Source organism: Pristis pectinata, chromosome 8 (assembly GCF_009764475.1).
Source record: "Pristis pectinata isolate sPriPec2 chromosome 8, sPriPec2.1.pri, whole genome shotgun sequence".
NCBI classification, from domain to species: Eukaryota; Metazoa; Chordata; class Chondrichthyes; order Rhinopristiformes; family Pristidae; genus Pristis; species Pristis pectinata.
In genome coordinates this window covers 90,292,907-90,305,129 of record NC_067412.1, presented here as the reverse complement: position 1 = coordinate 90,305,129, position 12,223 = coordinate 90,292,907, and the positions used below count along the sequence as shown (strand labels likewise).

The following is a 12,223-nucleotide window of genomic DNA, read 5'->3' as shown; positions in this document are numbered from 1 at the left end:
AGCACTTCTAGTTGCAAGTGCGTGCAGGAGTTAACTATTAAAGTTAATACCCTTGAAAATTGTGGGGCCCATATTGTCTGTGCTAACACAGAGGAAGACCAATCTGCAGCAGCATGAAAACACAATATTACATGTTAAATTCTGAGGTCCTGTGCATAACTGAGGCATGGTCATTTTGTTGGAAACATCAGTGGCACCAGCCTCAATACAGCTCACCCACTCAGAACCTCAAGCCTTTCCATGCCAAAGAAAACAAAAATTACCAGGATCTCTGCTTGCTTAATGCTACCTAGTTATTTATTGTCTCCAATTAACAGTTATACTGTATTAAATGGAACATTTTCAAAGGCCTCAGCAACACTCTCCACAAAGAGACTGCATGGGAAGAAGGCATTTATTACTCCCCATTTTTGCCATAAAGGAAGCCACTTCTGACAAATCTGTTAAGTTTTGTTTTGTTTTGTTTTGGGAGAGTGGCAGGTACCTGGAATGCAATGGCTGAGAGAACAGATGAAGAAGTGTCTAGATGTACCTGAATCACTTAGGCCTAGAAAGCCAAGGAGGAAGTGTTGGGCAATGGGTTTAAGACTCAAGGGTGCCCACTGGTCAGCGTGGACAAGTCAGGCCAAATAGCCCATTTACATGCTGTACAATTTTATGTTTCTGATAGATTTTTAAGGTATTAACTGAATCAAAAGATATCAAAGTCAAATTTATTGTCATATGCACAAGTACATGTACTTGGGCAAAGATGCAAACTTACTTGCAGCAGCATCACAGGCACACAGCATCAGAGACACAACATTCACAAGAAAAACATAAATTATATACATTTTTACAAGAAAGAACACAATTAGAACAAAAAACAAAGTTCATTGTAGTGCAAAGTGGTCATAGTGTTGCTACACTGAGGTAGTGATTAGGGTTGTGCAGGTTGGTTCAAGAGCCGGATGGTTTGAGGGAAGGAGTGTTTTTGAACCTGGTGGTGTAGGACTTCAGTACCTCCTGTCCGATGATAGCTGCGAGAAGATATGTCCCAGATGGCGGTGACCTTTGATAATAGATGTTGCCTTCTTGAGGCAGCGTCTCATATAGATACTACCAATGGTGGGGAGGGATGTGCCTGTAATATATTGCGTTGAGTCCACTATTCTTTGCAACTTCTTATGTTCCTGTGCATTTGAATTGCTGTACCAGACCATGATGAAACCAGTCAGGATACTTTCAATAGTCATCAGCACCTGTGATTCGTTGAACAGTGGTGTCGTTGGTAAATTTGTATATGGCGTTGGAGCTGTGCTTAGCCACATAGTCATGTGTATAGGGAGTAGAGCAGAGGGCTAAGCACTCAGCCTTGAGGTGCAGCTGCGTTGATGGTCAGCAAGGAAGAGATGCTGTTACCAGTCCTCACTCATTGAGGTCTGCCGATAAGGAAGTCAAGGATACAGTTGCAGAGGGGTTAGAGGCCCAGGTATTAATACATGAAACGTCAGGCTGCTATTCATTGAGTACAGCTCAGCGTTCAACACAATCATCCAAACTTATCATCATGCTTCAAGATCTGGGCCTCCGTACCCCCACCCTGATTTGTGCCAAAACCAACCTCTAAGTACCTCAGTATGGTCGATGTAAGTGCTACCAGATGGTATGGTTTAATGTAGGAAAATGGCAAAAGTAAAGATCTTGCTGAATGGCAAAACAAGTATGAGGGGCTGGATGGCTTGCCCTTGCTAGTATTTCCTGCATTTTTACGCTATGTTTCTGATTTCAATATTGTGGATTTGTGCATCGCTGTCCCTCTCCCAGTCCATACACGCCAAGACTCCATTTCACCCCAGTACTTTATCAAGGTGTTGGTCAGACATTGGTAGGACTCCATAATGACTACACCATTGCACACTTATGGTTGAATTATGCTCCTAATTCTCCTGCTACCTTTGCTATTTCTTATCTATATTGTTTTCATTTCCCGATCGCTCTTATTTTTATATATATATTTCACATATCCATACATTTATGTTGATGTCTTTGGCTGTGCCAGCATTTATTTTCCATCCCTAAGTGCTCTTAAACTGATGAGGCAATTAAAAGTCAAATACATTGATAGGTCTGGAGTCACACATAGGCCAGACTGAGGACATTAGTGAAGCGGTTCTTACAACTATCTGGTAGTTTTAAGGTTATGAGTACTGAGATTAGTTTTATTTAAATTCCAGATTTACTTAATTACCTGAAAAATGTCCTAAGCTGTCAAGGAGTGTATATTTATGTCTCTGAATCAATGGCTCAGAACTCCAGCTGCTAATCCAGTAAACTAACTGCATTACCCATATCGATAAGCATACCTGATCTCTACTGGATTTACTTACAGTATATTTATTAGTATTGCCATTCCTGTTATTTCCCCAATTTTCTTGTCCTTTTTAAAGATCCTTAAGCTTAGAATACTTAGCATTAAATGATATTCAGACTGCCGACAGGACTCTGTAAAGGTTATATTAGACATTTTTCCCCCAAACTCAAGAATTAAGTCTATGATTTATTTCCTTCTGTTGTGAGTATTTGTGTCCAATCTCTAATCCAAGTAACAGCCTTCAATCCACCTATTTGTCCTGCTGGTCTATTTCTTATAATGTAGAGTACCATTTTTCTTCTCATTGCAGAAAACACTGAGCAGAAACCACCTCATCCAAGCCTTTATGACAGATTTTGGGGGTGGGTAGGAGATAGGAAAAACAGAAGATATGCAAAGTATCTCATGGATCATTTCAGTTGCAATTTAGAGTAACAATAATGATGTGGAACTTGGTTCTGCCCCAAGTTTCTGGGCAGAAAGCTCTCATTACTCAGCTGCAGGAACACCAGGATCAAAACAATTTCCTTTAACTTCTTAAGCTTTTGAGTTTTAGCTTAACTCTTGTTTACATGAATTAATTTAAAGTCTTCTTCCTTCTTCATATTTTGAATAAACATCAATACAGTAAATGCTTTACCTTTTCTATCAAGCTAAAAAATGTCATTCTATTCCCCATCTTCAATCTGATAACAATTTACTAGACAAATTTTCATCATAGCAAAATTGACAAGTAGAAGGACGCTTTTCTCCATCACTTCTGCACAATGTAGTCAGCAAATGACTCCAATGCAAACCAGACACAGTTTGTGGTTTTGAACTTCTAAGGCTACAACCTGAAATTACCATATTCAGTTAACTCTAGGTGAGCACATTCCATGTACTTAGTTCCCCAAAAATGGCAACAAAAGGTAGACAATGTGGTGAAGAAGACATATGGCACATTTGCCTTCTTTGGACAGGGCTTTGAATACAAGAGTTGAGAAATCATGACTCTTTGGTCGGCATGGACAAGTTGAGCTGAAGTATCTGTTTGCGTGTTGTATAACTGTATGACTCAAATTGAAATAGATCAGGCACTTGGTTCTGTTCATGAGAAGAATTCCTCTGTAGATTCCAAACGCAATCTTTCTTTCATTTTGACAATGACTGATCTACGAGAAGTGCTTGCATGCACATAGTTTTTTTTAAGACTGAAGTATAAAGATTCCTTTAATAAATCTAAATAGCAACTTTGTTTTATGCAAAGGAATAACCTTTGCAATTAGTATCAAGATCCTGCTTATTCTCTGCTGCTGATGTGTGATGAAATCCAGAAAATCAATTTAAAGTTTTGAAATAACAACTTCATAATCTGCATTTGAATTACATAAAATATGGAAGGGTGCAGGGAGTTTTAATCTCAGTTACATAAACAAACTTTTGCCATAAATATCTTGTATACTAAATAGATAATTTAAAATAAGTGCTCACACAAAAATCAATATGATGACTTCAAATCAGGAGCAATCTTTGAAAACAAATCAGGATTATCTAACTTGCCACGATCAAAGAAAGATACAAATAACATGGTGTTTGTACCTTCAGCTGCCCTCTTGAAGAACACTTTGCAACTGCCACAGGTGAGTGCTCCATAATGGCATCCAGATGCCTCATCTCCACAAATAAGACATGTTTTCTGTGGTTGGAAAAAGTAGTCCATCTGAAGACCAAGATTCCTTGTATTATCCAATCTTAAGTGAAAAATAGAATACATATTATTACAGGCATTCTAGACTTAGAAGTGTCAGAGTCAGTCTGTTCAGAAGCATTACCAATGACGCTGAATAGTTCAATTTTCTTAAACTGATTTGATGACTACCTCTACTGGCTTTGAATCATTCCTTGGAAAAGTTGGCAGCAGGTAAGTCAAGATGGAAGCCAACTTGCTTGCTTAATTCTTATTCTCAGGTGGCTTAAAATCCTTCACCAGCCTCTATACATCATTTATTTTGTATAGTTCTCTTAAAATTTCCTCCCAAATTTTCATTTGAAATCATTCTTAATTTATAACTATGATTACTTCAAGTACTTGCAGAAATCTATAATGGATCCTTTTGTCCAAGGCTTTCATAATTTTTCAACACTTCTACGACATTCTCTTTCAGTCTGCTTTATTCAGGAGAAAAGATCATGATAGCAACTTTACTCATATGTTACTAGCTTAAACACTAGGATCAATCATGTAGTTCCTCTCTGTATAAGCCTCAAATAACTAAATATTGTTTTTGAAAAATAAGACCAAGAGTGCACATTGTACTCCAGATGTGGTCTCACTGGAGCTAAATCCAGTTTAAAAATCTTGATCGTTTTGTGATACATCTTTTAAGATCACAAGATCTTTCCTGTTCAATGCCTTGAGTACATTCCCACTTGGTGTGCAATACACATCAACCTTCTCTTTGCTATATCTCATAACCTCACAGTTCTCTCTATTAAATTCCATTTACCATCATTTGCCCACCGAGTGAACTTGTCAAGATTATTCGGTTATGCACAATGTTATTTGTAACTTGCTGCTGTTCACAATTTGAAATTATTTACAAATTTGAATGCTTTGGACAATTCCTTCGACCAAATAATACATACAAAATAATGACTACTGACTTTAACGATCAAACTTGCAGAGCTTCACTGTTGGCCCTGCATGCTGAATAACAACCAAATGCAATTATTTTATTGCTTTTCCATCTACTCGAAACTTACACAAGTAGATTAAAGGAACAGTGTCAAATGCCTCCTGAAATTCACTCTCCCTCCTATCTACATAATCTAAAATATCCTTTCTAATAAATTAATCAAGCATGGCATCCATAATAGAGCAGCAGATCCAGTCTATTATATGCACATTATTGCCAAACATTTCCCAATAGTGGATGCAAGGATTACAGAATTGTAATATGATTGTTTATCCCTTGCTCCACTTTTAAAAAGATTGGAGTTATAATTGTAACTGTCCCATGCTTTGCATTTGGATTGAGATTGGCAAACCCCACACATCCACAAGAGGGCTTGCAATCATTTAAGAAAAATTCTTCAGAATGGGATGCACAATCTATTCAACATAGCCTTCCTGCCTTTGCATTTGAGGTGTTTCACTCTGCATTGATCTCTGATCGACATCCTCAGATCTGGCACTTTGTACATCATTTTTTTTTTGCAAGTGACTTCAAATCATGGTTTATCATTTTACACTATTAAATCCACAAGTAGTCCGTTCACTTATAAGATGATTCATTAAGTTTTGCGCATTTACAATCTGTCACATTTCAGACATAGATTATTTCTATCCACCTCCCCCCTTTTTATATTAATTTTCATATTTATTAAGCTGATTTTGTTTGGAAGGGGATGAGAGCAGGTTTGGCCATATCTTAAATTCTGTAATCAATGATGAGAGAAACATTTTTATGTGGTGATAGGTGAACAGTGAAAATCACAGCAAGACAAAAATGAAAATGGGGAAGGAGCAGCAGCAACAGGATGTGGCCAATTTTTTTTCCCCAAATACTGAACTGTGTGACCCTGGAATAGCTGCTGATTGGTTTGGAATAATATTATCTCCCCACAAAAAGAATGCTAAGAGTCTTACGATCACTAGTAGCAAAGGTGGAGACAACTTAGATCCCTAATACAAGGAATGAATGACACTTAATTAAGCAAAGAGAAATAAAAGGAACTGTAGCTACCTGTCAGGTTCACTTTCCTTTGAATACCTTAAGAAGCTGCTTTAATGGTTCAGGGAAAACCCTGAGATATGCATAAAAATGTCACTATGTCCATGGTGTCAGGTTCTGCACACTATTCCCTTGCAACGCCCTGAATAAAAACTGGATCTAAAGCCAAAGCCAAACCGAAACAAACCAACCAGGTAACCACAACTTGCTTTTAAAGTGTCATTACTATAGCAAAATGTCCCAAGGCACTTTACAGAAGTGTTAACAATATTTGAGACCTAGTCACATACAGCGATAGGAGGAGAGAGGAAGCAGATTTTAAAGAGCGCCTTCAATGACAGAACAGAAATTTGAAAGGCAAAAATAGGTTAGAAAGTAAATTACATTGCTGTGATAGCTGAAGGTATAGTCACCAATCATGCAGCATTTAAATTTAGGGATGACCCAGTGGCCTGAATTGGAAGCATTTAGATCTGACAGCTGAAGGAAACTACAGAAATGAAGAGGCTAAAACCATGAAGGGATATGGAACCTAGAGTGAGAATTTTAAAATCATGATATCACTTAACCAGGAGCCAAGGTAGTTCAACAAAGATAATGAGTAAATAAAAATCAAACACCTCAAGGGTGAGAAAGGCTGGCCAGGAGTTCAATGAAATAGTTAAATCCAGATATTAAAAAAGACAAGATTTTCAGGAGTTCAAGCTAAAGCAAGTGTGGAATTAGGTGATGTCACATATGGGAAGAGAACATCTTGCTGAATGTGAACTCCTCATCTGGGAGTCAAATACAATACCAGGAACAGTTTACTTCAATGTCAGACAGTTGGCAAAAAGATGGTAGCAAGGGAATGGATTCTGTGACAGGGACTGGAAACATTCAAAAATAATACCCCTTAGTGGCCTTTTGGAATGGATAGTTGGAATTCTGAAATGACGATGATGCTAAAAGTTTTAATTTAATGAATGGAGGAAGCATAAGAGATGTGGAACAAATGGCTAAAATAAAACAGCTAGTTATATCATTCCCCAGTCAAAATTACAGCTTTCATTTCTACTCTAGCTGATTAGACAATGGACCAATTTTTATTTTCCCCACACAAACATCACATAAAAAAAAGTTTGAACTCTGAAATGCCAAATTAAACATAGATGATCCCAGTAAGAATTGCAGTTCACTTACTCTGCCAGACAAAACTAGAACTAACTCTGAACTTCTGGCAGAGCCATAGCCAGAGGTTACTGACAAATGAGTACCACTATTCTGCCAGGATCAAAGACCTGTGGGATACGAAATAAAAAGAATCACTTTAGAAAAGAAAATCAGTATAAATGTTTATAATTTCTGATTGTTTTTTTTTCATGTGGATGTTTTGTAGAAACTGACCATGTTAAGAGACTGGAAACATTGATTATTGGAATTTTGTTTTCAAGGCAGCAAAAGGGATGTCTCCAAGCTCAATTTCAATAATTGGCATTAAACAAGAGGACTTCCACTCAGTCTATTGTGAAAAAGTCTACCTCTTGAAAAACAATCCATGAAAATATTTTGGATCCAACAGTCAAGTGCAAATTAACATTTTAAAAGAAAACTGTGGTCCATGAATTATCTCAATCCAATACAGTATTCTCAGAGTAAAGACACCTGTATACACCAGTTGGATTCCTCCTGGATGAAGTTGGACAAATTGCCTCATTTGATGCAGCAGACCATCAATGTTGTCTGATCAAATATGTGTTTCTCAAGTGATGAGTATGGAAGTACTAAATTGAGGCAGTCTAACTTCATTTTGTAACACTAATGAAATCTGCTATGAATAAGGCTAAATATATCCTTTCCAAGATAGTGTGCTCCAAACTGAATAAAGTAGTGCAGTTAGGGTCTGACTATGGAAAGTTCCTCCTATTTGCATTAGAAGGCCAGAGTTTCATTAGCTGTTTTAATGTTTGTGCAAAGTAGTTAAATCGATTTTAACAATTTGTGCAATGGTCATTCAAATCTGTTAACACTTACCAAATATCTGGTTTCTCACCATACACTACAAATTTATCTATCTTGGATTCAAAATAGATTAGCTCCATGTGAAACAATTATCAGTTTTGCCCACTCTTCATTTTTATTCTACTGCTATAACTAACAATCATCCTAACATATTAGGGTTCTGAAGGTCATCTGATCACTTAATGGTTCTTAGAGTTAAGCTTAAAAGATTAAATGTTGAGGTTTCTGTAGGATATCGTGTGATTTTGACAAGACAGTGTCAAGTAGAAAGTGATTTAGGTATTATTGTTGTCTGATAGCTGATGGAAAATCATTGCAAAAGCATTTCTGCTTTTCAGAGACATCTTGCCAATATATTTATTTATCAATATTTCTTCTCAATGGCACCTCAAAAATACTTTTCCAAAAATGTTGCTGCAACAACACGCTCAGCTTTCAACCTTTCAATGCATAATTAGAAATATACAATACATGTTGACCTTGCCAAAAATAGCTACATCATAGAACCATACAGCACAAAACAGGCCCTTCGGCCCACCATGTTGTGCCATCCATCAAATCACCCTCACACTGTCTAAAACTTTCCTCCCGCATATCCCTCTATCTCACATTCCTCCATGTGTCTATCCAACAAACTCTTGAACCTGTCCAATGTATCTGCCTCCACCACCACCCCAGGTAGTGCATTCCATGTACCAACCACTCTCTGGGTGAAAAACCTCCCCCTGACATCTCCCCTGAACCTCCCACCCATAACCTTAAAGCCATTCCCTCTCGTCTTGAGCATTGGTGCCCTGGAAAGGAGGCGCTGGCTGTCTATCTATTCCTCTCAATATTTTATATACCTCTATCACGTCTCCCCTCATCCTCCTCCTTTCCAGTGAATAAAGCCTTAGCACCTTAAGCCTCTCCTCATATTCCATACGCTCTAATCCAGGCAGCATCCCAGTAAATCTCCTCTGCACCCTCTCCAATGCCTCCACATCCTTCCTATAATGCGGCGACCAAAACTGAACACAGTTCTCCATCACATCAAATCTCCATCACATGAATGGGAAATAAAAACTACCTTCATGGAGAGCCTAACCAATTCTGAAACAACTTGCCAATTCTGATTTCCATGTACCCTCTTACCCACCAATTAAAGGCAATGCAAATGGAATTATTAATCTGTATATTATATTTCCAATGAACTGTACATATTTGAACCATGACTCTGTTTTTAGTTTTAGTGTTTTCCATGTGTTTTACTTTCTGGCCATTCTGTTCACTTAAGTTCTCAAGAATGCAACATAAAAAAAAAGTATAGTGCTTCTCAAGACTGCATTATAATCCAATAAGATCAAGATTGATACCTATTTTATCCATATTCATGTACAATCCCCAGATCCCTCTATGTCTAAGTATCTACGTTTCTTAATTTTGAATATGTTGAACTGAACAATCAAATCCCAAGCGAAAAACAGTCTTATAAATTCATATCCAAATAAACTGATTTTTTTTATCTTTCAAACTTAAATGGCCAACCCTTAATCCTGAGACATAGACCACTCTGCAGTCAGAGGAAACTCTCTGCCAGCATCAACCCAGTCAGTAACTATCAAGTCTGATTCAATAAAATCACCTCTCATTCTTCTAACCTCAAGAAGTGGGCCATACACAATTTCTCCTTGTAGGACAATGCCCTTCTATCAGGAACCAATCTTGTAAATACATTCTGAAGCCCTTTACAGCCTACCCAACTTTGCCAAGTCCCCTTATTAACAAATCATCCAAATAATCTGTATATACATATGTATTGGAACCTTTCTCAAATCAGAGCAACATCAATTTACCATAATTCTAGTTTCATTTCTCTCATCCAACTGTCTAATATCCAACTATTCCCCGCTCCCCCTCATTACCATAATTTCAGAACAATCATTTTGGAGAAACCCCTAATGAAAACAGATATACATTAGTGGGTTCATGAGGGAGAAATAGAATGCAGTGAAATACAGTCATATCTAGCACTATGATAGATGACGACTCTTAGTCTGGGCTTTCAAAATGCTCAAAGATGATCCCAGTCCCAGAGCTTCACAAAGGCCCAGCTGGCTGGAAGGTTAGACTTCTTCATAAAAGATTTGCATATAAAGAATTGTAGATCAAGTGGTCACACAACTGAAATACAACACAAACATAAAATAAGAAGAAACCTTGAGAATTCCAATGATATCTTTTGATTAAAACTCATGACAACTAAAGTTATGTAATTGATTGACTTCTGCCAATGGTTAGCACTGAAGTGCCGTGGCTGCAGGTGGGCTTTGGTTTCTCAGATATACTATTTTTTCCTTTCCTTTCAACTAAGTGGCAGAGATGCTTGCAGTAAAATAAGGCATCAAGCTAATTTCTTGAGAAGTCAGAATTCTTTATTCTCCAACTAGATACTTTGTTCAAGACACTTTACATAAGAACCCAAATAGGTCCAATGGCAAAACCAGTGTACTCGAACAACAAGCTGTTCCATAAAATTAGAACATAGGACAGTACAGCACAGAACAGGCCCTTCAGCCCACAATGTTGTGCCAACATAGCTATTCCCTCCTACCTACAGGATGCCCATATCCCTCCATTTTCCTCCCATTCATGTGCCCATCCAAGCCCCTCTGAAAAGCCCCCAATGAATTTGCCTCCACCCTATCAGGCAATGCATTCCAGGCATCCACCACTCTCTCAGTAAAAACGTACCCCTCATGTCTGTTCTGAACCTACCTCCTCTCACCTCAAGTGCATGCCTTCTGGCATTGGATCACTCACTAATAAGAAAAAGATATTGCTTGTCCACCCTGTCTATGCCCCTCATAATTTTATACACTTCCAACAGATCACCCCTCAGCTTGTACCGCTCCAGAGAAAAGAGCCCAAGATTGTCCATTCTCTCCTGATAGCACATGCCCTCTAATCCAGGCAGCATCCTTGTAGACCTCCCCTGCACCCTCTCTAAAGACTCAACATCCTTAGTATCATGGGGTGACCAGAATTGCATGCAATACTCTAAATGCAGACTAAGAGTTCTATAGAGATGCATCATGACTTCTATACTCAATGCCCCGAATAATAAATGCAAACATTCCATAAACCTTCTTAACCACCCTGTCTACCTGTGTAGCCACTTTCAATGAGCCACAGAGTTGCACCCCAAGGTCTTTTTGCTCTTCAACACTGTTAAGGGTCTTGCCCTTAAGAGTGTACTGCCTCTTGACATTCGTCCTACCAAAGTGCAACACCTCACATTTATCCAAGTTAATCTCCATCTGCCATTTCTCTGCCCACATCTCCAGCTGATATCACGCTGTATCCAGTCTTCTACACAACTCCACCAATCTTGGTATCATCTGCAAACTTACTAACCCATCCATCAACATACTCATCCAGGTCATTTATGTACATCCCAAACAGCAGAGGTCCCAGCATAGATCCCTGCAGACTCACACGCCTCCAGCCCGAATAAGTCCCTTCAACCACCACCCTTTGTCTTTTACAGGCAAGCCACTTCTGGATCCACACAGCCAATTCTCCACTGACCCCATGCATCCGAACTTTCTTGATTAACCGATTGTGTAGGACCTTGTCAAATGAGTGGCTGCGGAGATGGTGCAGGGGGCAGGGTTTTAAATGCTGTCTTTTCAGTTTATTGTTATTGGTCAATGGCCAAAGTGATAAAGAACAATTTCCCTGATAAACAGTACATTGATGAATTTCTTAGTGCATATAATTAGCTAGTAAAGCTGATCTCTCCATTACAAAGTTAATATCTATCATGCCAGGTCTACTTTGCTTGAAGGTTTTTCTGGAAAAAAAAACAATACCACCTGCTTTACCTTCCTTCGGTATCTTTCTTCAGGCTGGGCAAAAATAACCAGATGTGTTACATAAACAAGGAGCCACATCATTGACCTTTTTTTGCTGTTCTTACTTTACTGAGCCCAGTTCTTCAGGGTGCTAGATACACTATTCCTAAAGTGGAAAAAACTTTGGAAATATTTAGGGGTACCATGCACAAGTACTAATTTTTGATGAAAGATCAGACTTGGTACAAGAACTCTCTCTCTCTCCATAGATGACACCCGATCTGTTGAGGATTACCAGCTTTTTCTGGTATATACCA

General features: G+C 38.3%; 1 protein-coding gene across 2 annotated transcripts in view; it reads right to left on the bottom strand.

The window, feature by feature from the left end:
- The window catches only part of ar (androgen receptor), a 144,244-nt gene that overhangs the window by 79,647 nt on the left and 52,374 nt on the right, over nucleotides 1-12,223 (bottom strand). For both annotated transcript variants that reach the window (XM_052022350.1, XM_052022351.1), the window contains exon 2: nucleotides 3,935-4,086. In XM_052022350.1, the coding sequence (XP_051878310.1) occupies nucleotides 3,935-4,086 (152 nt within the window). The remainder of the gene's footprint in view (nucleotides 1-3,934; nucleotides 4,087-12,223) is intronic.